This window comes from Neomonachus schauinslandi, chromosome 6, assembly GCF_002201575.2.
Source record: "Neomonachus schauinslandi chromosome 6, ASM220157v2, whole genome shotgun sequence".
NCBI classification, from domain to species: Eukaryota; Metazoa; Chordata; class Mammalia; order Carnivora; family Phocidae; genus Neomonachus; species Neomonachus schauinslandi.
In genome coordinates, this window is record NC_058408.1 from 81,367,741 (window position 1) to 81,392,913 (window position 25,173).

At 37.3% G+C, this 25,173-nt stretch overlaps 1 protein-coding gene and 1 pseudogene across 1 annotated transcript in view; both read left to right on the plus strand.

Annotated features, from left to right (window-relative positions):
* Positions 1–25,173, plus strand: part of LYST (lysosomal trafficking regulator) — a 162,873-nt gene that overhangs the window by 70,484 nt on the left and 67,216 nt on the right. Inside the window, exons 17-26 of the mRNA XM_021696219.1 lie at positions 1,718–1,963; positions 4,384–4,557; positions 5,659–5,808; positions 9,247–9,384; positions 13,520–13,718; positions 15,964–16,095; positions 18,549–19,179; positions 19,833–20,010; positions 22,096–22,265; positions 23,726–23,956. Of these exons, the coding sequence (XP_021551894.1) occupies positions 1,718–1,963; positions 4,384–4,557; positions 5,659–5,808; positions 9,247–9,384; positions 13,520–13,718; positions 15,964–16,095; positions 18,549–19,179; positions 19,833–20,010; positions 22,096–22,265; positions 23,726–23,956 (2,249 nt within the window). The remainder of the gene's footprint in view (positions 1–1,717; positions 1,964–4,383; positions 4,558–5,658; positions 5,809–9,246; positions 9,385–13,519; positions 13,719–15,963; positions 16,096–18,548; positions 19,180–19,832; positions 20,011–22,095; positions 22,266–23,725; positions 23,957–25,173) is intronic.
* LOC123325130 lies at positions 9,703–9,831 on the plus strand (annotated as a pseudogene).

Consider the following 25,173-nt stretch of genomic DNA (forward strand, 5'->3'; position numbering starts at 1 on the left):
GAATTTGGCTAATGATCTGATACTGTGCATATGGTCTTTTTCTCCCTGGGGAGTATTTAAAAAGGGGCCTGGGAGCACTATGGTGGTCCACTATGATTGAGCGGTGGTCAGGGATGCTAAATGTTCCACAGTGCAAGGGCAGTATTATACAGCAATTACCCCAAATGTCTCACCATTGAGAAAACATACTTGAGGGAAATGTTTCTCAAACCTGAGTATGCATCAGAATCACTCAGAGGCCTTGTTAAAACAGATTGCTGGGCCAGAGTTTCGGATTCAGTAGGGTCCAAAGTGTGGCCTAGGAACTTGCATTTTTAACAAATCGCAGATGATGCTGATGCTGCTGGTTCAGGACCGCACACTGGGAATCCATGCTTTAGGGAGACCAAGGAGTTCACACAACTAGTGTTTGTTCAGATAATAATTTTAACTCTCTAGTTTTTGGTTAGTCCATTTGTTTTCACAAACAAAATTACCTTAATCCTTTTATTTTGCTTAAAAAGAATTAGATAAGTCATAAAACTTAACATAAATTATCACAAACAAAAATTCAAAGGGTTTATTGTGAAAACTCTTTTTAGCAAGCAAATTTTTTTAGCCTGGTTTAGTAACTTGGGGATTATGGCCTCATGAGCAAAAAGTCCGGCAAGGTGGGGGTGTCACGTGGGACTCGTCTCAGGCAGATGAACATTTTTTCAGCTTGCTGATGAAAACTACTGCAGGTTTAAGGTTTTGTTTTGCCCAGCGTAATCATATATAGTAGACTGTTAGTCGTGTTAGTTGGTATACAAATGTACCAGATGATGTCTGGATGAAACTGTATTTAAATCACCGTGGTTGAAAGTGATCAAAGCCCAAGACCCCCATAGTTTCTGTGAGAAGCACATGATTTCCCTAAGCCTGAGCTCCCTACCTGAAGTTAGAACCTGATTGATACTAGCCTCTGTGGGGAGAAATATTGCAAAATCGTTTCAGTTTTAGTTAGGAATGATGATAGTCTGGAATTTTATTCTAGTAGAAAGATCTGGCTTACAGTCACTTTTATTTATTTATTTTTATTTTTTTTATTTTTTTAAAGATTTTATTTATTTATTTGACAGAGAGAGACACAGCGAGAGAGGGAACACAAGCAGGGGGAGTGGCAGAGGGAGAAGCAGGCTCCCTGCTGAGCAGGGAGCCCGATGTGGGACTCGATCCCAGGACCTGGAATCATGACCTGAGCCGAAAGCAGACGCTTAACGACTGAGCCACCCAGGCGCCCCTTACAGTCACTTTTAAATGAGTAGTCAGCCTATGAACAAATTCAAGGCAAAAATTTTGAATTCATTGACCCAGAGTTCCTATTTCATGAGGTTGTAAAGATCGGTTAATATTTGTAAATGCAAACAACAGTGCCTGGTATACAGTGAATGTGGTATAAGACTCAGCTGTTCTTAGTAGCAATAGGAAGTGTAATTTCATGTTTATTCTAAAATGGTTAAAGCCGGAATCTTTCCCAGCCTTGACAAGGTTTATATTATTTATTGGTCACTGCTAATTGAAACTGATCTTTTCCTTTGTGGGGAGCCACATTGCTCCTCATGTTTATCTTTGTTTAGTGTAGTGTCTGTCAAAGAAAACAATTTGTTGGGTACCTTTTCACTTTGAAATATTTATTTGCTGGTTGATAACTTTTTAAATTTTGTTTCGTTACTAAAGGAAAATATTTGTGTTTCAGGAAAGTCTTTCAGTTGTTTACACAACTAACTGTCCTGCTCAGTATACCATCTATGAGCCAGTTATTAGACTTAAAGGTCAGATGAAAACCCAACTTTCCCAAAGACCCTTCAGCTCAAAAGAAGTTCAGAGCATCTTGTTAGAATCTCATCATCTAAAGAATCTCCGGCCTACTGAATGTAAAACTATTCAAGGCATTTTGCACGAGATTGGTGGAACTGGTATATTTGTTTTTCTCTTTGCTAGGGTAAGAATCACTGATTACAGTTTTATCTGAAGAGAAACTACTTCTTTAATACTGCTAAATTTCAGTGGATTTTTTTAAATTACAAAAACAATTATAAATCAACCATATTAAACTTTTAAGATAAAATCACATGTTGGTTAGGAAGTCATCAAGCTTTCTGCCACACATGGTGAAAATTTCTTTTAATTGTGGAGATTTTAAAAGTTTTCTACTATCCAGAAATGTAATTAGAACAATTAAATATTAAATGTACAAGATTTAATGGGGTGCCTGGCTGGCTCAGTGGGTAGAAAGTGCGATTCTTGATCTTGGGGTCATGAGTTCAAGCCCCACATTGGGTCTAGAGATTACATTTAAATAAATAAATAAATAAATGTACAAGACTTAAATTGTCAATGAGGAAAAAAATACATGTTATAGTAACAAAAAGAAGAAAGGTGTTCTTTGGACAACTGGGCACATTCAAGGTGGTATGGCCTTAGAAAGGAATGTATTCTTTTTTTTTTTTAAGATTTATTTATTTATTTGAGAGAGAGCATGGGGGAGGGGCAGAGGGAGAGGCAGAAGGGGAGGGAATCTTAAGCAGACTCCCCACTGAGTGCAGAGTCTGTCTCGGGGCTCGATCTCATGACCCTGAGACCAGGACCTGAGCCGAATCCAAGAGTCCGACGCTTAAACCAACTGCCACCCAGGCGCCCCAGGAATGTGTTCTTTAAAATAAGGTTTGTGAAATTTGTTTTTCCCAAGCTTCCAGATGCATGGAAAAAAACAAGGGTCAGCAAATAAGTACAAAAAATAATTTGAGTTTGTTTGAAGTTTTTTTAAAGAGAAGGAGAAATATAAAAAGCTTGACTGATGTCATAAGTACTATATTAGAATAAATTATTTAACTATCTGTTCTACTTAGTCATCTTAGGGCAGGGACAATGTCTTCCCTGACATAGAGTAAGTAGACTGTCAATAAGTACATACTGATTGTTTACAGGGATTGCTGAAATCCTAAATAGGGAGTACAAATGGTACTAATTATCTGTCCTTCCTCAAGGTCCATTTCCTTGTTTAACTAAAGCAGCCTTAATCTTCTTTCATCCTTAGAATTTTATTTCTAGGTGTAACTTCTGCAGCATTCCCCAATTTTCATTGTCTCCCTAACTGGCTTGCTTTCCTCGATGGAACCACCACCTTTGATTGATTTTGCAATAAGGGGCATATCAGTGTCTGTTATTATCATTACTGTTCTTATAAATATTTTGTAAACATTGACTCAGGATACTCTAAGCTGTTTTTTTCTTTTCTTCTTCCTTTTTCAAAATTTTTTTTGCATCCAATATCTAGTTGATTTTCCCATAATATTTTAAAATTAAAAGCTTTTTAACTCCTCATCAACATTTCATGACTGACTTTTATAGCTTTGTATAATAAAAAATGTATATCTTTGGTTTTCCCTCTTTCATCAAGTTACTGAACATAATGTTGTTATGATTACTGTTACACAGTGACTAGATCCTAGAGAAAATGGTTGATCTTTTGTTTTACCCACATTTAGGATCTTGCCAATAAGACTTCTAATGTATGTTGTCACACTTAAAACTTAGGAACTTTCTTCACTATTTTTCCCCCTCCCCTACAAAATTAAATTTAGTCTTCTTAAAAACCTTGCATGTTTAGGCTGCCTGTTGAACTGAATGTCTACCATCCAGCCAAATAGGCAACTTGCAGCCTCCTAACTGTACCAGGAACTTTTGGCTTTAGGCCTTTACCCCCTCCTGTCTCTCGCACCCGGCTATCTGCTGTTCCTACTTTCTAGGATTTTGCCATCTTTCCAGGCCATCTTCTCTCCATTTAGCCTTCTCTAACCCAAGCAGAATAGAGTCGGAAATAGTTTCTGCGCCCTTGTAACACTCAGATCTCATTCTTGTTTGCCTTTAGTCATGATAATGAGGTGTGTGTTTCATCTATAGTAGTTGTCAGAAAGCATTGGTTTAATTGCAGTACAAGGCAAATCTGTGGTTTACATAGATCTTGTCTTTTGACTAGATAGTAGGCCCCACTGGGGGCAAGCATCATGCCTTTTACTTCTTTGTTTTCTTCCACAGCATGTAATGCAGAGCCTTTTTGTTGATGGACTAATAAAAAACCTGAGGCATTTTGCTGACATTTCAGATCACTAATAAAATGCTACTGACTTACACAGTTGTAAATGTTATTTTAGTTCATTTATAGTATATTTAAGAGACTAAAGATCATGGGATTTATGTCTTTCATTTTTGTTTATTTATAATGCTTGAATAATGAAGTGTGAGCAAAAAAAAAATAGCTTTCAAATAAAACTGATGGATTGATGTTCTGTATTAGTAGATAATCATACATGTTAAGTTTTTCTCTCAATAAATTAAAATAAATATATATATATTTTTTAGGTTGTGGAACTCAGTAGCTGTGAAGAAACTCAAGCATTAGCACTGAGAGTTATACTCTCATTAACTAAATATAACCAACAGAGAATACATGAATTAGAAAATTGTAATGGACTTTCCATGATTCATCAGGTGTTGATTAAACAAAAATGCATTGTTGGCTTTCATGTTTTGAAGGTATGTCCTCATAAAATTTATTCTTACAGTTTCATATGCAATGATACTTCTCCATTAGTCTTCCAACAATAGAATTTTGTGTTTCAGTTACTTCTGAAGAAAACGAAGGAAACTCAACAGTGTATATTTAATCAAACTAAGATACTCTTCTGATTTTCTTCATCATTTACATAATTACATTTTTGTCTTGTTTAAAGCATTTTAGAAGAGTAAGAGAAAAAAAGTAACTCATAGAATTTTAGATCTGGATGAACTGGAGCTATCTCTTAAGCCTGGCCCCTCATTCTGTAGGTTGATGAAATTAAGACCCACAGAGACAATTGTTGTTTGCCTCAGCTCCCAGTTATGGAAGAGAACCCAGAGTTAGTTTTTTAAAGCTGTATTAGTTTTTATTTTGATCCAGCTGTCATCATATACTTAAACACCTTTCTAGCTAAAAGCATTTGGTAACGTGAAACTATTTCTCTCTGAGGGTACTAGTAGTAAGGCAAGAGACTATCTCTTCACCTGCACCCTCAACCCCCCACTCCTTAAAATATCAAGATCCACATTTATGGCATGAATCCTTAGTATTTTTTGGAAAAGGGTTTGTTTTTCTTTTTTAAAGATTTTATTTATTTGAGAGAAAGAGAGAGAGAAAGAACACAAGCAGGGGGGAGGGGTAGAGGGAGAAGCAGGTTCCCCAATGAGTAGGGAGCCTGATGCAGGACTCGATCCCAGGGTCCTGGGATCATGACCTGAGCCGAAGGCAGACGTTCAACCGACTGAGCCACCCGGGCACCCTTGGAAAAGTTTTTAAAGCCTAACAGATTCATTGAATTTAAAAAATAATAGAAAAACAAATAAAAATAAAAAATAAAAATAGAATGTTTATTTTACCTGTGTTTGAAACTGAATAATCATTTACAAATATTTGAAAGTTTGTATTTTTCTAATATGAATTGAAACAAATTAAGAATACTATGTGAAATGTTGAATTATTCACTAGTTTTCCTTTGAATTTAATGTTATGACTGCTAAGGTTGAAAGCTTAATGTTTCTGTTGAATTTTTGGATTAATCATCTATTAATGCATCTTGTATTAATGCTAATTTTCCATAGACCCTTCTTGAAGGTTGCTGTGGTGAAGATATTATTCATGTCAATGAGAATGGAGAGTTTAAGTTGGATGTAGAGTCTAATGCTATAATCCAAGATGTTAAACTGCTAGAGGAGCTATTGCTTGACTGGAAGATATGGAATAAAGCCAAGGCATGTGCTTTTATTGATTTTATTTCTTTTACGATTTATTTATTTATTTGAGAGAGAGAGAGTGCTCACGCGCACGCACGTGTGAATGGCAGGAGGGGCAGAGGGAGAGGGAGATAGAGAGAATCTCCAGCAGACTTCCCTCTGAGAGCAAAACCAGACGCAGTGTGGGGCTCACTCTCATGACCCTGAGATCATGACCTGAGCCGAAATCAAGAATCAGATGCTTACCCATTTGAGCCCCCAGATGCCCCCATGTGCTTTTATTTTATTTTTTTATTTATTTTTTTTTAAAGATTTATTTATTTATTTGAGAGAGCGAGAATGAGAGAGAGAGAGAGTACATGAGAGGGGGGAGGGTTTGATATTAATCCCTCATCTGATATGTATTTGCAAAGATTTTCTCCCATTCCATAGGTTGGTTGTTTCCTTTGCTGCACAGAGAGACATGTACTTTTTTTTTTTTAAAGATTTTATTTATTTTTTTGACAGAGAGAGACATAGCGAGAGCAGGAACACAAGCAGGGGGAGTGGGAGAGGGAGAAGCAGGCTTCCCGCAGAACAGGGAGCCTGATGTGGGACTCGATCCCAGGACCCTGGGATCATGACTTGAGCCGAAGGCAGACGCTTAACGACTGAGCCACCCAGGCGCCCGAGACATGTACTTTTAAATATTTATCTAATCATTCTTCTGGAGAACAGAACAAACTTATTACTTCAATGTAATGTTAATTATAAATGGAAATGTGGAGGTTATTTTCTGTGCAAGTTTTTGAGCAGTCATCGGTAATGCTGAGCTGGAGGGTTAGGATCAGAGCTTGGCCTAACTAGAAATAGCTAGAGCAGTACTCAGGCTGGAGAACATGGAGCTCATTCAAATCAGTTGGGGACTTGCATTTACCATAAACACTCAAAGGGGATCCTGCTAAGACAAGTCTGGAGAGTCAAGTCAAGGAGAGGTAAATGTACGCACTTCTGAGTAGGGCAGCCAAGTTACCCAGGAGTCACAGAACTGAATCAGGGTATGTAGGGCAAAGCTATGAAGTCTTGACTTCATCATAAGCGTAAGTTGAGGAACATGGTTGGTATTAGGTCTAGACACAGCATCTCTACAACTGGATGGATGCACTGGTCTTGACAAGGACCCAGCCAAGGAATGAATACAGAGCTATTTCCTTTCTGCTCTAGTTTTTTATTTTTGGGGGGGGGGGGGGGACTTGGGGGGGACTTTTTGTTTTTTAAGTAGACTGCATGCTTAGTGTGGAACCCAATGAAGGGGTCCATCTCACAACCCTGAGATCAAGACCTGATCCAAGATCAAGAGTAGGACTCTCAACCAACTGAGACACCCAGGCACCCAGTGCCCTAGTTTTAAACAGTTTTCATGGTATAGGCTCATATAAGCTCCTTATTCTAGTGTAGACTAGATTGTCTGGAGCTATTTAGAGATAACAACATTACCATCAAATGTAATTAAAGGCCAATCCAAAGTATATTACTTTAGAATTTTTAAAAAATCAGTTATTCCTAGATTTGGCAGTACTTCCCCCAAATTTACTCATTATCAATAATAAGTTGGGAAGCTGAAAGAAACCTTTATAATCTATTATTAATAAAAATAAGTTTTGACCAAGCATACTAGAGGAAAGACAGAATTATTTCTCTAATCTTCCTATAGAAAATTATATTACAAAAGTATTATTATATGAAGGTACAATCTTCCAGTTATAAAATAAATAAGACATGGGGATGTAAGATACAGCATAGGGAATATAGCCAATAATATGATAACAACTTCATATAGTGGTGGATGGTAACTGCATTTCTTGTGGTAACCACTTCATAATGTATATAAAAATTGAATCACTAAGTTGTATGCCTGAAACAAATACAATATTGTATGTCAGTTATTCTGCAAAAGAAAAAAAAAAGAAGCAATTAAAGAATATGCAGCTTCACATGGGGGAAAGTATTATAATGTTGTGTTAAGCAGCTAACTGAACTATTGCTTTTTTCTGGACTTTATCATACTTACCAATTTTTAAAACTCTGTAATTTGTCATGATTTCTTTTCTCATCCCAAATAAATTCTCATTTTCAGAATAAAAAATAACCATATATGTGTATGCATAAAAATATGTGTAATGTTGCATGAAGAAAAAGCAAATGTACAGTGATACCAGATGTCAACACACAAAGGCAGTATAAATACAAATATATAGTTAACAGCTTGACTGTAGATCGGAAGAGCGAACCTAACTAAATGGTCGACGGTTGTTTTAGTTAATATTTCAAAAAAGGATGCTAATTTGGGGTGGTTGATTAGAAAACAAAACATTTTTTTCCTGAATTCAGTAGTGATACACACAAATACTTCTGTGAGTTTGAAATAAGGTTTTCTTTCCTAATGAATAATTTTTAACTGAGTTTGTCTTTTGTTGTTGGTTGTTTACTTTGCCACTATTCTATTTGGTACTATTTTTCAGACCTGAATCAAGTTTTCATACTTGGGCTGCCTTGTGCTCCCATTCTCATATGCCTTATTCTTCTAGGGCATCTTGACCCCTGTCTTATGAAGAGAGAGGCCTTGGTTATAATAGTGTGATTAAATCTGTCAATTCCTTGGCCTTTTCATTGTTCATTGCCATCAAATAATGGCAGGAAAAGTAGCAAGACCTGCAGCCCAAACCAGTTAATTTTGTTTTTTGTTAACAGCTTTGCTGAAAGGTCATTTGGGACAATAAAATGAGGTGAAGGTTATCTTTCAATATTATTTATCTATAGAAGATTCCTCTTTCTCCATTACTGAGGGTAATTTAAGATTGATTCTACATGGAAGAATCATTTTTAAGGCACCTTAAAAGGATGTTTGAAGATACACAGTAGTCATGCACAGAATTCTATTATTTGGACTTAAAAGTAAATCAATCCAAAAATGCAGAATTTTCACATTGTCAGTGAGTTTTTTCAATTTAGTGCAATTTGTTCTAAAATTATTTAATTAAGTGCTGTATACACAAATTATAGAAGTTTATGCATTTTAGTAATACTCTTTGAAAATAAATTATTTGGAAACAATTATATTGATAATGTGTGTTTCTCTATGTTGAATAAATCCCTCAAAATAATTCATCTATTGAAAATACTGTATATTAGATAACGTCGCAGAAAGGTTAATGTACTGAAGCACCTAATACAATACTGCATTCAACACAAGTATTTAGAAATGCACTATTGGTTAAAATAATAATAATAATAATAATAATAATAATAATAATAATAATAATAGTGTGGAGTAAACTTTAAGATTTGCTTTTTCAGATAAATTTAATCTTTGACCCTGAATATACACACAGTGATAGACTGATATATGTCTTCTAAAAAGGATGTAGTATGTTTTTCAATAACCATGTGCTGATTGGTATGTGTTTATTTTCTCAGCAAGGAGCTTGGGAAATGCTGCTGGCAGCTCTAGAAGTCCTCATCAGAGCGGATCACCACCAGCAGGTCTTTAATATTAAGCAGTTACTGAAAGCCCAAGTGGTCCATCACTTTCTACTGACTTGTCAGGTTTTGCAGGTACTTTTCACATAACTTTACATTGGGAGATATTTTCCACAATTACTTGTTTAGTAACTTAGTACTGTGAACTCACGTTTTTGTGGGACTTTCAATGGAAGGAATTTTTTTTTTTCTCTTCTCCATCTTCCCTATTCTCCTGGATTCTTTCTTCGCAACCCCTGCCTCCTACAGCTTGACCTTCGCACTTCCATCATTCCTCACTCAATTACAAAAGAACAACAACTACTGTATTTCTGCGATGTCTCTATGTTGGAATAGAATAATAATTTTGTAATCTCTTGAATATCAACAATAGGAAAATTTTAACTTGTTGTAAGCTTTGCATAGTGGCAGAATGGTGGCCAGTGAGGTTTAATCTGAGGCATGATTATTGCTAACTGAAACTTATCCCACATTCCTTAAATAATAAGTGCAAGTATGTTTTGTTTTAATAAGTATGGATTTGCCGAAGATCTATTATATGTACCAGAAGTAGCATATTGAAAATATATCCAAAATATTATATATGAAGAAGTGGCACACTCACTCACCTCTCCAGTAGTGTCTGTGCTATGGCCTGGCTTCTAGTTAAATCTTTTGCTCTGCCTTCACAGATGTCCTTAAATTTATCACTTTGGTCAGTGTACGAGAATATTTTTCAAGGTCGTTTGTTTTTTTTAGTGAGGCATCTAGTAGCACTTTATCAGGTTGGATAAGGTCAGATGTTCCCTGAGAGCAGTAATATTTCTGTTTTTAATGCCTTCGTTTGGATGGCACCAGTGGCTTCCCATTGCACTTGGGATAAAATCCAGACTCTGTGACAATATCTAAAGAGAGCCTATATGCTCTGGTGACCAAACCAGCCTCACCTCATGCCACTGCAGCCCCCTGGCTTTTTTTCTCTTCCTTGAACAAGTGAGTCTTTTCCCCTCTCAGGGCACATGATATTTTTTCTGACTGAGAAGTTGTTGATCCTTTTCTTTCCATCTGGCCTGCTTCTCCTCATATCTCCACTTTAAATTTACTTCCTGAGAGAAGCCCTCCCTTCCCTATCCATCTAGAGTAACCCTTGCCCTTCCCCCGACTCACTCCATGCATCTGCATTTGTTAGTGTCATGTTGTCATTTCTGAAATTCTGGTTTATTTCCCTCTGTAAACCTGCTGAGGACAAGGATAATGTTTTTTTCTTTTTCTTTTTGATTATTTTTTTAATTTAAATTCAGTTAATTAACATATAATGAATGTACTATTAGCTTCAGAGGTAGAGTTCAGTGATTCATCAGTCTTATATAACACCCAGTGTCCCATTACATCATGTGCCCTCCTTAATGTCCATCACCCAGTTACCCCATCCCCCCACCCTCTTCCCTCCAGCAGATAATGTTTTTTTCTTTTTCTTTTTTTTTTTTTTTTTTAAAGATTTTATTTATTTATTTATTTGAGAGAGAGAGAGAGCGCACACATGAGAGGGGGGAGGGTCAGAGGGAGAAGCAGACCCCCTGCCGAGCAGGGAGCCCGATGCGGGACTCGATCCTGGGACTCCAGGATCATGACCTGAGCTGAAGGCAGTCGCTTAACCAACTGAGCCACCCAGGCGTCCCTAATGTTTTTTTCTTGATCACACTGTAACTCCAGTACCTGGCACATACAGGCACCCAATATATATTTGTTGAATGAATGAATTCTAAAAAAACAAAAACAAAAACATTTTATTGCCTTTCTTTGGCCCTGTGGTAAATTAGACTGCTGTCTTCAGGAATACAATACAGTATGCTCAGAGGCTCACTGCTTGCTTGCTGAATAGTTTATGTAACATTTATACAGCAATTTTTCTCTAAATCAGTTTTCTTTGTATATCCACTTTGAAACTTGCTGACTAATTTCAAAGAGTTCACAAGACAGTGTGAAGTTCTTATTCAGTCTTTCCATGTCAGAAAAGTAACACTTGTAAACTAGGATATATATATATATATATTCTCATTTCCATATATTTATAAAAATGCTAGAAAAATCGAGGTACCAATTCCTTTTCCTGAAAAGTATATTTCTTCATCCTTCTTCATTCAAAGAGCCCATTATCAAAATAACAGTTAGTTATTAAGAATTGTTTTATGTTAGGTATTGTGGGAGGTATATAAAGAAATGAACTTAATTATTGTCTTTATGGTATCTCAGAGTATTTAAGAAAGATTGATAAATTGGTAGTATATTGAATGTGGGGCCATTTCATTAGTTCATGAGTACAGTGTAAAGAACCTGAACTCAGGTGATAAAAGCAGGAGTGTAAAAATGGGGAGCAAATATGAAGGAGATTGTAAAGGGAATTAATAGGGCTTGGTTCTGTCTAAATAGGAGCTATAGGAGAAATGAAATATATGATGCAAAATTTCCACCTGGGGGACTAGAAGGATTATAGCATCATGAAAGAAGGAATTGTACACGCAAGTTTTGTAGCTTATCCATTCTGCATCTGAGATTACAGTGGGGCGTTCAGTGGCCGTGACCAGTGGACACTTAGATGTGCAAGATTGGAACTGGGGACACGGATGAGAGGGACAGATGGGGGACTGTCTGCACTGAAGCCACAGGGACAGATAAACACTACAAGATAAACAGTGTAGTGAAAGGATCGTAGAGGGCTGTGGCTTGCACCTCCGGAAATACCCATTTTCAGGTGTGAAACAGGAAAAAGAAACCGTTGAAAGATGTAGAAAGAGTAGTCAAAGAGCTAAGGGAAGAACCAGGAAACAGTGAAGTGAAAGCCCAGAGTGGGCAGAGGGGGAAAGAAAAAGGTGGTCTCCAGAGCCAAATAATGTGGAAAGTTCAAAGAAAATGTGGACAGGTAAAGGGCCACTGACAGAAATTCTTTAATGACTCGCAAGAATCATTAAGGAATGAAGAAGGCAGGAACCAGGTTTCGGGGATTTTAGGCAGCACGTGTGGTGGATTCATTAGAGATAGTGAAAATAAATAATGATTAAAAGGTCTAGCAGCGAAAGAAGAGAGAAACAGAAAGTTAACAAAAGGTTCCCAAAATTCAAGTTAAGGGAATTTTTTTTTTTTTTTTTGGAAAAAGAGAGTAGGGAGAGGGTCAGATGGAGAGAAAGAATCTTTTTTTTTTTTTTAAGAGAGAGAGAGAGAGAGTCTGAAGCAGGCTCCATGCCCAGCATGGAGCCCCGACGTGGGGCTTGATCTGACCTGAGATCTTGACCTGAGCCAAAGTCAAGAGTGAGACACTTAACTAACTGAGCCACACAAGTGCCCCAGGGGATTTTTTTTTTTTTTAATGAAGTAGGATACTAGAGGCTGTTTGTAAGGGGTCAGTGGAAAGGACAAGACTGAGGAAACATGGCCTGGGATGGACTTGGGAATGAACGGCTGGGGTGGCGACCAGGAATGGGGAAGGCACCAGGGACACGATTCTGAAAAAAGGCAGATGGCTATGGCAGAAGTAACACTGATGTAGCAATTCCACAAGAGTAAATGAAGAAAAGTGGGTGTAGACATGTATCATTTTTCAGATGTATCACATCACATATACAGGGAGAGGGAAGATGAGGAAGTTTAACTCCCTCGGTGTTGATCTAGAGGCCAACTGCTACCTATTGGGGGGTGGAGTTGGAGAGTATAAATAATTTATTTATACCTATCTTTATGTTTAGTAATTGCTTGGCATTCTCCCAGGTCTCCTTACGTGGGGCTTCCTATATGTGAGGTGCTCTTCCAAGAGTCTGTGTCATTTAATCCTTATGACAACCCTATGAAGTAACATGATCATTCCCATATTATAGATAAACTGAAGCATGGAGATATTAAATATGCCCCCAAATCACCCAGCTAGTGAGTGGGGAAGCCAGAATGCACAGCTCGGTGGTTTGGCTTCTGAGCCAGGCTTGTGTGTGCCACAATATAACTTTGCCTTGTTAATTAAAATAAATGGGCAAGAAGTAAGTTGCCATTGGTTTTAATGAATTTTTATTGGCAAGATTGCTTGAATTGAGAAGTAGCAACTCAGTTTAATGGTAAATATGGTCAGACTAGGGTAGTAAACCAACACAATTTTGTTTTAAATGGAATCTGTTGCTTAAATGAAAAATGTTAGTTAAGTTGATAGTTCTCTTTAAATCTAAAGAGAATTTTTTTATTTTTTCAGGAACACAAAGAGGGGCAGCTTACTTCCATGCCCCGCGAGGTTTGTAGATCATTTGTGAAAATTATAGCGGAAGTCCTTGGATCTCCTCCAGATTTGGAATTATTGACAGTTATCTTCAATTTCCTTTTAGCTGTTCACCCTCCTACTAATACTTATGTTTGTCACAACCCCACAAACTTCTACTTTTCTTTGCACATAGGTAGGTATAATCATTTTTGTTAGATTTTGGCTATCTCAGTTTTCAGTATTTTTCTTCCCACTCGATCCACATTTGTTTGATATTCATGGACTGGCTTCTCTGTGCTGGAAACTGCCCTAATCACACACGGGGATTGGGACAGGGCAAAGGGCTGTAGAATGGGCCAGATACGGTCTCTGCCTTCAGAGAGCTTCACTGCCAGGAGGAGAGAGGGGACAAACACTCTAGTAACTATAGTAAGAAACAATATCTGCTAAGTACCTAATAGATTCAAAAGAAGGACTGATTAGATTTTAGAGGAGTGAGGGTCTCATCAGACAGCTGTGGAGAAAGAAGATTTAATAGATTCTATATCTGACATGGGCGTTGAAGAATTTAGGTAGAATTTGAGAGGTTTCCAGGTAAAGAGAATGACTTAAAGGGAGAAAAAAAAATAGAGAAAATAAAGAATAATGAATTTTACCCAAGTATAGGGATCTACAAAGGATCAGTGAGAAACAATACCATAAATACAGTTTGGGACCGTCACTTATTTATTTTCCCCCCTAAGACCATATTAAATGGGTCCTTGAATGTGAGGCCAGAGAATTTGAACTTATATTCTATTTAGGGGTCACTGAAGGGTTTTGTTTTGTTGTTTTGTTTGTTTTGAGCAAAGAAATATGATGGAATTACATTACTGCAATAAAATTCAGGAAAGAGAAGCTACCCACATAGAAGTAAGTTGAAGCTCTGAGACTAGATGAGACCACTGAAGAAAAGTATAGAGAGAGAGTGAAGGAAAAAGGAAGCAAAGGATAGAACTAAAGAAAGAGTAATTAGTATAAGAGAAAGATGGAATAACTAGGGTTTTAAAAGAACCAGGAAAATGTAATGTGGTAAGAAAGCAAGCAAGAATGTACCTATGAGAAAACTAGATAGTAAATTTAGAGAGGAAAACTGGTTGTAAAACAGGCATTTAGGAATGTAATAAATGAATAAAATGATTCAACAGCAGTAAAAATCCAAATGAAAACAGACAGCATGACTTTGTGTTTGGTTCAGCACACATTTAGTGAATAAAGTACTGTCAAGATTCTGGAAACAGGGTAGTTGCAAAGATGAGTAAAATGTGGTCCACTCCTATACGAAGCTTACAGCCTAGTTGAGGGGAAAGAGACATAAACAGGTAATGACATCATGTGGAAAGCACAGTGATAGAAATATTTTGTTTTCTGGAAGCATAGAGCCCGGTGAGGAGGTGTTTCCTGGAGGAGGTGATGCCCGCTTAAAGGCTGGGGAGGAGTTGAAGGGAAGGGGCTTCCAAACAAAGCAAACGGCTTGATTGGGAGCTGTGAGAAATAGGTGTATGGAACTGTCCTGGCAGAAAGAAGGCTGGAAGGGGTCTGGAGGCAGATCACGGAGATTCTCCGTAGACAAGAAGTTTGGACTTTATCCATAGTGTTAAGGAGGCAACAGAGAGCTACTGGAAGGTTCTTAGCAGGGGTTGACATTTGATAGAATTCTGAAAGCTATGAGGATTTGAGGGTGACCAGATGTCCATCGCAGATACCATTTAGAAGTCTGTGACAGGCCTCCAGGTGAGAGATAAGAAGCGCCCACATTATAGCACTGTGCTTGGGACAAGAGGAGTTCAAGAAGCAGAATCAAGTCAGCAGAACCTGGAAACCGACTTCACATGGATAAAGGAAAGGTAGTGGTCAAGGGTGAATCCTGATTTCTATTTAGGAAATGGGTGCTTCTGCCAAATGAACCAGAGAACAAAACAGAAGGACTGAATTTAGGGCAGAAAGAGGATTCAGATTTAGATTTGTAGCATTTATGGTGCATTTAAAAAATCGAGCGATTGAATTTACAAGTCTGAAGCTCAGAAAGGACGATTAAGCTGAAGTTTGGAGTCATATTGGACATTGAAGGAGTTATATAAAAATATAGGACAGAGTCCTTTCCTCAAAGAGTGAAGTGAACAGTTAGCTGTTCAAATATAGAAATAAATGTAAGTATAGTTGCAATTCAAAGAAAATAAAAGTTAACGTGGCAAGTAACAGTAAAAAAAAAATTACATCTGAGAAATAATAGCGTGTACTTGCATAGCAAATGTGCGTTAGTATAAAACATGCCATATTTTTTCACTTTGAACGTCTTTTCATAAAAATTTATATTTAATGATTTGCTTTTGAAATTATATTTTCGTTTTATCCTTTTAAAAAAATTTTACTGTCTCAAGATTTTTTTTTGATTCTAGATGGCAAGATCTTTCAGGAGAAAGTCCAGTCAATCATATACCTGAGACATTCCAGCAGTGGAGGAAAATCTGTTCCTAGCCCTGGATTTATGGTAATAAGTCCATCTGGTTTTACTGCTTCACCGCCTGAAGGTAAACATAAACAATAATGAAAGTGTAACCCTTCCTGATATAGTTCTGAATATTAGCAGATAAATAAATTGTACATGTTTTCGCAGTATGATATACGTGATATTCAGATCAAATAAATGGAAGGTTAAAACAAAATCACAGAATATATTTAAGGAATGCATTTCATTACTTTCTGGGATCAGCAGCTCACACTCAATATAACAAGAGATACTCCAGAGAATTAGGGAACAGAAGAGGTGCATGCTGTCTTGCTCTGGAATTCTCTGTCCCCTTTTATCACACTGATTTGTCTTTCATTAAGTTTCTGATTTATTTTCCCATTTTCTTCAAAATCTTTGTTTGGCTTGCTCTCTCCTTTCTACCTAAACGTCATTCTAGACAATGACCATCCTGTACTCCAGCTTCTTATTCTTGGACTCTGAGGACCTTTCCTTCTACTTTATCTACCAGTATACATGGACTTCATCATCATCAAGAAGACTTCCCAGCTCTGAAATTCCAGTATCCCACTCTCTGATAACAACCTCCTGTCTTTCTGGTTTCTTTATCACCATCCCATGTTCCCTTCTGCCTGTTTTCCCCATCCAGCCTAGATCCCATTAGCCAGTTATTTTCTTGACACTGCCTTCAGCTTCCTTGTCCCCTTGCCTTTTGGCGTTCTTGACCTAAGAAACCCCAACCTTGCCTCAGTATAACTATCCTCACGCTGCTGAAAGCTGCTGAAGAGAATTCCTGTCTTTACAAGGGTCTCCAACTGTAGCTGGCCTTTTAATGCTGCCCTGTCATTCTTCAGTATGTTCAAAATCAATTCCCTTTTCTATTTCCATAACAATCTTTAAGCTTACAGTACTTTTCTGTCTTCCTAACTTAACAACTACCTCATCTCTACTTTTTATAGAGAAACAATAGGAACATGTCTCCTAGTTGTGAACTGGCTGTGCTTCTTTTCCTTTCCTGACAGCTGCTGTCTTCCAGAGAAGAGGGATGTGTTTTGATTGGTTTTATTTGGAATTTTATAGGAAATGTCTATCCTTAACATCATTGTACATCACTGCAAACATTTTCAAATACAATCATTCCCCCCTTTTTTCCAGGTCTTTTGAACAGAATCTTTCAGCCGCCTTAGCCCTCCAGCCAAAATGCAGAAATAACTAGGAAAAACTTCTGAGCTACGGAGCTATTATTGCCAAAAAGCCTGTGCTCTAAAACAGTTCATCCAGTGCCTATTTACTATCCAGAACATCAGTGTTCTCAAGTTTTAGCAGGCAAAAGAAAGCACCTGGAGAGCTTGTTAAAACACAGATCTTTGGGCCCCTCCCTCATATATTCCGATTCAGTAGGTCCAGGGTGGTGTCTGAGAATGTGCATTTGTAACAATCACACAGGTAATGTTTGCTGATCTCCATGCTGCTGGCGCACAAACCACACCTTGAACAGCATTCACTTTATCCCGTGCACTTAGAATGATGGTGATTTCTCCTTATGTAAGGAGTATTAAAAGCAGCAAACGGACAGCTGTAACAGGAAGTCAAAAAACTATTGCTTCTCACTAATAGCATCAAGAAGTAACTACAGAAATGGACGAGAGACAGAACAGTCTAGGGCCATTTAGTCTAGTAATTATAACAACAAGTATGAGTATTACTACTCTTTATTGAGCACCTATTATATGCTAGACACTATCCTGGGAGCATCACAAATATGATCTCACTTAATCCTTAAAGCAGCCTTGCAAAGTAGATACTCTGAATTCTCCTTTTACATTTACAGAAACTAACACTCAAATAATTAAATGATTAATTAAGGCCGCCTAACTAACAGGACTATCACATAAGGGCGCCTGGGTGGCTCAGTCGATGAAGCATCTGCCTTTGGCTCAGGTCATGATTCCAGGGTCCTGAGATCTGGCCCTGCATTGGGCTCCCTGCTCAGTGGGGAGTCTGCTTCTCCCTCTCCCTCTGCCCCTCTCCCTTCCCCCATGCTGGTGCATGCTCTCTCTCTCTCTCAAATAAATATAATCTTAAAAAAAAAAAAAAAAACCATCACTTGAATGCAGTTATATCTTGTTGAGAAGCCCACACTTTTCCACTACATCAAACTATATCCTAGTGAGTGCTAGCCTGAAGTAAATTTTCACTTAATTCACTTAATTCCACTATAGTAGAGCCATTAATCCTAATGACTTTGAATCATTCAGTCAACACTGTATTTTGTTAAGGAGACAGGAAAAGACATACATTTTTGGAAGCTTTTAATAAAAAGTAGTTAAAAGGAAAAATAGTTTGAGCACTTAAGAATTTTAAGCACTAGTTACTAGGAACATTACCCTATGTGGATTCTTTTAACATTGCTAGATAAAGGGGTCATTGCTATGGTTGTGACTGATAGTGCAGAAAACAGGTGGTCCCACTTCATAGATTTTTAAAGAGTATTTTTCTTTCTACTCTCACCAGGAAACAATTCCTGCAATATTATCCCACAACGGATGACCACCAACATGCTGCGTTCTAGAAGCCTACCAGCATTTCCTACTGTTTCACCTCAAACGCAACCACAAAAACTGACTGGAAGTTTGGGTTGTAGTATTGACAAGTTACAAAATATTGCAGATAATTATGTTGCTTCCCAAGCAGAGAAACTGAATTCTCTGGTGAGTTCCGAGACCCTGAAAAAAGGTAAAGAGGATGCGTTTGTCAGTAGCTTTGAGTCTGCAAAAGCTGCGTATGAAATGGAAGCTGACCTTTCAGCCCGCGCCTCTGTCAATGGTGTCCCAAAAGGAACATTGGGGTTTCCGGCGGTCAAAGTTGATCATAAAGAATTGGCAGCAGAACCCAGATCAGACGATGACAGTCCTGGGGACGAGTCCTGCCCACGCCGACCTGATTACCTAAAGGGACTGGCCTCATTCCAGCACAGCCACAGCACTAGTGCAAGCCTCGGGCTAGCTTTTCCTTCCCAGAATGGATCCGCAGCCGTTGGACGTTGGCCGAGTCTTGTTGATAGGAACACCACCGATGAGTGGGAGAACTTTGCCTTTTCTCTGGGTTATGAGCCAAACTCCAGACGAACTGCAAGTACTCACAGGTACTCGCATGGTTTTGCAGGCCCCCCTCTTTGTCTTATTATTCTTGGAAGAATCTCTACCCTTCTAGAAATGTCTTCATTATATCACTTCTCATCTACAACATATAGAATAATAACAAACAGAAAGGTACCTTTCTCTTTATTTGAATGCTAGGTAGTATTGAATTCTATATTTTACCCAAGGCCAAACCATAAATAGTTACTAAAGAAAAAAATGCCTTGTGGTCTATTTAATTCTTACAGTTATTAGAGAAAAACTCTTCGGGGAAGCTATAAGATTTACAGTAGCAAGTAGCAACATCCCGCGAGAGTTTCTATGGTGATGGGAATGTTTTGCCTGTGCCGAGAAGTACAGTAGACACTGGCCACATATGCCTGTTGAATGCTTGAAAGGTGGCTAATGCCCACCACCCTATTGCACATCATAGCTGTGGAATAGAATGGTGTTTAATAGACTGTGTGCCTAAACTATATTGCTGATGAATAAAGTGAAAAAAAGTGATGGCACATTTGTTCGTCTCAGTTAAACATTTTATGAACCTTTGTTTCACAGATTAAAATTATTACTACTCCTTACAGTGCTTTAAGGTAATCATTATGTACTTATCTTCCTGATAATTGTGTTAGTAAGACTTTTGGGGTCTCTGTTTTAGTGTAACGGAAGACTGTTTGGTACCTATATGCTGTGGATTATATGAGCTCTTAAGTGGAGTTCTTCTCATCCTGCCTGATGTTATGCTTCAAGATGTGATGGACAAGCTCATTCAGGCAGATACACTGTTAGTCCTCGTTAACCACCCATCACCTGCTATACAACAAGGAGTTATTAAAGTAAGGATAAACTCTAGATGTGTTGTTTTAATTCAGAAAAATAAACATATGTATAGTTTAAAATTTGAATATATGTGTTAAAGTAGACCTAAAGCTTTATTTTATTCTAAGGAATAAGGAACCAATATACAGCTGACCCTTGAACAACATGGGTTTGAACTGCATGGGTCCACTTATACACGCAGACTTTTTTTTATAAATATAATAGAGTACTGTAAATATATTTTTTCCTCCTTATGATTTTCTTAATCACACTTTCTTTTCTCAAGCTTACTTTATTATAAGAATACAGTATAGAATACATAGAACATACAGACCATGTGTTCATCCACTGTTTATATTCTTAGTAAGGCTCCCAGTCAACAAGAGGCTATTAGTAGTTAACGTTGGGGGAGTCAGAAGTCATATGCAGATTTTCAACTGTGGGGGGGTCATTCATGGGTCAACTGTAGTTTGTTACTTCTTAGTCATTTTTTATATGTATTATCATGCAATTTTAAGCTCTCCTCCATATATCGATTCATACCCATATGTTTTTTAAGTCTACCAACTACAAGGAACACATAGTTCATTGGAAATCTTGCCTGCAGTGTAGTATCAAATCTTAAACATTTACTTCAAGTTTTAGCTCAGCTGTCACCTTTTCAGAGACCCGGTCACCTTTCAGAATAGCTTCCCACTAGTGTCCGACTCATTTATCCTAGCATCGCAGCTATGTCTTGGAGTTATCTTTTTATTCTATCTGTGTGCTTGTTCTCTCACTCTCCCACACTGACATATCAGCTCCATGAGGATGGGCATCGTGTGTCTAGTGTACACTGGGTACTAAGCGTGGTGTCGAATGAATAAACGTTTGATATGATTGGTTTCCATTAGGAAACAACCCAGTATTGAAATGGTCTTTTAGAGATTCTCATTTTCTTTAGTTTGTCTTAAGTAGGATGTTTTTTAAGCACTTGCAGTTCAACCCAGTATTTATTGAGCTTCCATCCCATGTGCAAAACACTGGGCTAGTTGCTGTGTGGGATATAAAGTAGAGTGATTTCCACATTCCAGGTGTTCATAGTCTAGTGAGGGAGAAAGACATCTACCCAACTAAATAAAAAAGACTTCCTGTGATGGGTGCTTCAAAAGCAATATTAATAAAGAAGAGTGGGAGCATAGGAAAAGCAATTAATTTTGATGGGGGAACCAGGGAAGGAGTCATGCAAAAGGTACATTTGGTATCATGCTATAAACTTGGGAAGTTTTTAAGTAGGTCAGTAAATAGATGTGTGTTTGGGGAAGAATCATCTATCAGCACTGTGAGGGAGTGATTGCAGCAGAGGAGAGGCGGAAGTATTCTGTTTAGCAGGCTAGCACAGTAGTCCAGGGCATTAATGACGAGTTCCTGATCTGGGGAAATGGGAAGTCGAAGGACACACAGATTTCAGAGACATTCGCTGGAATGAAGGGGAGAGACCTTCATAATTACACGTGGGCAATCAGGGCTGGAAAAGCCAAAAGTGAGATTAACTGTGAAATCTAGGAAGGTGGCGCTACTGTGTGCTCTAAGATTGGAACCACAAAAGATTGATTTTGGAAGGAAAATAATTAATTGGGTTTTACACGTGTTGCATTTAAGATGCCAGGGAAGGGTGGAAATTCAGGCCTGCGCTCAGGATAAATAATCTGTCAGGAAGTCTAGAAATGAAGTTTAGGAGATACACATAAACACACACACACACATATTTACAGGGAGAGGATAGTACAGTGTTGACTATTTTTTTTTCCTTCAGAATAAAGCACAAATATAGTACTTATACTCGAGTGAGCTACCAGTCTACTAGGTGTCCATGCTTAGCTAAAAAAGTTAGTCTCCCCATAACAAAAGTATTAAGATCGCCAAGATAAAGTCATCATTAGCATTCCAAAGTAGTCAGAAACAAAGATTATTTTTGTTTTGCTATGGAGATTGCATTTTTTTGAGCTTTCTACATTCTATACATATGAAAGTAAATGGTAACTTACAAGTATTTGCCTGATTTCTGTACATCCTATAAAATTTTAATGCATTATGTAAATTGTCTTAATTTTTTTTCTTAGCTATTAGATGCCTATTTTAATAGAGCATCTAAAGAACAAAAAGATAAATTCCTAAAGAACCGTGGCTTTTCCTTGCTAGCCAACCAGTTGTATCTTCACCGGGGAACACAGGAATTGTTAGAATGCTTCATTGAAATGTTCTTTGGTCGACGTATTGGCCTTGATGAAGAGTAAGTGTGTTCTTTCCTCCACCATAATCGGGGATCTTTTGTCTTAAAAATAAAATTTATTAAGCTGACTCTTAATAAAATTATTTGGTCATTTTTAGAAAAAACCCTCTAAAAGTCATTTTCCAGGTAAATCAATTTATTATTTTCCATATGATTTTGTTTCTAACTTCTTCCTTTGTATTTCATTCATTAGTTAGAAACTAGACACAAATTCTTCATTAAAGGAAAGAAGGTGACCAGTTAAGATTTGTCACACAGTGTTAACATGAGAAGGGTAGCTGAAAAGAAGGTGGCTCATCTTTGCCCAGCAGCAGATCACATGAGTGATCCATAGAGAAGCTTCCCACTCCCCTCAGCCTCCAGGTTTTCTGGGAGAAAAGCACATCCATCACCTGGAATTCCTGGTTTGGCCAAAAAGTGAAACTGTTACCGCTCTCTGTGTTAGCGTAGTGAGAAATGTGTGTCTCATCATCATTATTTTTTTTTTTTAAGATTTTATTTATTTATTTGGGAGAGAGAGAGCACGAGCAGGGAGGAGAGGGAGAAGCAGGCTCCCCGCTGAGCAGGGGCCCAGTGTGGGGCTCGATCCCAGGACCCCCAGGATCGTGACCTGAGCCGAAGGCAGACGTTTAACAGACTGAGCCACCCAGGCGCCCCTCTCATCATCATTATTAAGTGTCTTCTGCTTATTAAGTAGACCAATTCAGACCTTGAAGAAGTTACTTATTAATCGCAGTAGTGACAAAAGCACTTTCATTTGCATACAGCTTTTAGCTTTTTCCAAGCAATTCTGTAGTATCTCCTTTGATTCTCACAACAGCCTTGAGAAGAAAGTAGGGCAGGTGTCTCCACACATATTTGACAGATAAGGAAAATAAGGTACAAAACGCTTAAATAATTTCCTTCTATCACAGAGGCATATAGTATTGGGACAAGAACTCATTCCTTTCATTCGACCTCTTTTTACTAGTTCAAGGTCTCTCAAATACTATTATTATTATTATATGTTATGTAATAGTAATAGCATATATTCATACAAATTATATATGTTGTGCGTTATATGTTAATGATTATACTCTTATAATTTATTGTTAATTACTTTATTAATAATAAATTTATAATATCTTCCTGTGCACTTGTTATATAGACCCCTAAAGCAGGAGTCCTTTGGACACCTAAGGGGCCTATGGACAAATTAAAGCAAGTCAGTTAAAACCATGAAATTGTATACATGTTTCATTGGAATGTTTGTATATTTACCTTGGGACAGACTTCTAACAATACTTTTATTTTACTGGAGCAGGGGTCTATTTCTTAAAGGTTGAGATTCCTTGCTCCCCAAATTTATTTTTTATAGCTTCAAAATCTAGTTAGCAAAACAACCCATATTGCAATCATTTTTCCTTATTTGGTGGTTAATTGGTTCTAATGTGCTCTTAACTGTGTCTTTTTCATTACAGATTTGACCTGGAAGATGTGAAAAACATGGGAATTTTTCAGAAATGGTCTGTCATTCCTATTCTGGGACTAATAGAGACATCTCTATATGACAACGTGCTTTTGCATAGTGCTCTCTTACTTCTTCTCCAGATATTAAATTCTTGTTCCAAGGTAGCAGATATGTTGCTGGATAATGGTCTACTGTACGTGTTATGTAATACAGTAGCAGCCCTGAATGGATTAGAAAAAAAGTAAGTTTTAAATCATTATTTAAAATGGCACCGTATGATAAATACTTTAGAAAGGGAAAACTTTAGTAATAGGTACATTAGAGCATCTGATTTTTCAAAACACTTTTAAAGACTATCTTTCCTATCAAACTGAATAAATTAATTAAATTAAATTGAATTTGGAGGTGAGAATATTTTCCATCATTTTCAACAAGCTTACTTAAAAAGATGTTTACTAATGAAGTACTGTACGGTGACTAACATAACATAATAAAAAAAAGTTGTTTATATGACCTACTTTTAAGTATTTAGAACCCGAAGACAAGCTGAATAAATTCAACTGTCCTCAAATACATTTACCAAGCTTCTATTGTGACCTTATAAAAATTATTATCCCCACGAGGAATAGGAAATTGAGGATTGGAGAGAGAGAGTGACTTGTTGAAGATCACCCAGCTAGTAAATAGCACAGGGCTTAAAACTGAACCTGTCTCACTTCAAACGCCTATGTTTTAAACTTCTGATACTCTCCTTCTTTCTACTACTGTAAATGAATTTCCTGTTTCCAGAAGTATATTGGTAAATGGCTGCCTACCAAATTGATTAACAGCTTTACAAAATGTGTGAGATTATATTTTTACTTGGATTTTGTGCCTTTGGTGTCTGTGCTTATGATGTACAGCATAATATTTTTATTAGCATAGTGTTAAAATATAAATCTCCAGTAGCACCATCCTACTGCACATTAAAGCATTAAATATTATCTATATTTTTTAAGAGAAGTCAGAATACATAGTTGACAGTTCTTTAGGCCAGGGAAGTTCTATGAGCAAGAGAGACTCCTTTTACTGAGTTCAGTTCAATTGTTACTGGATACCTATTAAATTTAGGATTTGTGTACTAGGCATGTGAGAAATACAAAGAAATACAAAATATTTTATTTCCTCAAAACACTTAGTCTTGGTTATAATACAACATATCTATTGGGAAGAGTTGCCTACAGGCTTCTTCTAAAAGTAGTTTGTTGTTGGTTTGTTTTGTTTGTTTTTAATAAATTGTACTTACTGAATGTGCTTACATGCTACTCTATTAATTGGCCCCAAACAGTTACCATTTCTAACTCTTGCTTGATTTGGAAAAAAATAAACGGAGAGAAGTATTCAGGCTTAATATCATATACTGAGGTAGATTATCAAGGTTCAAAATTGGGGGACAGAAGTAACTAATTCATATTTAAC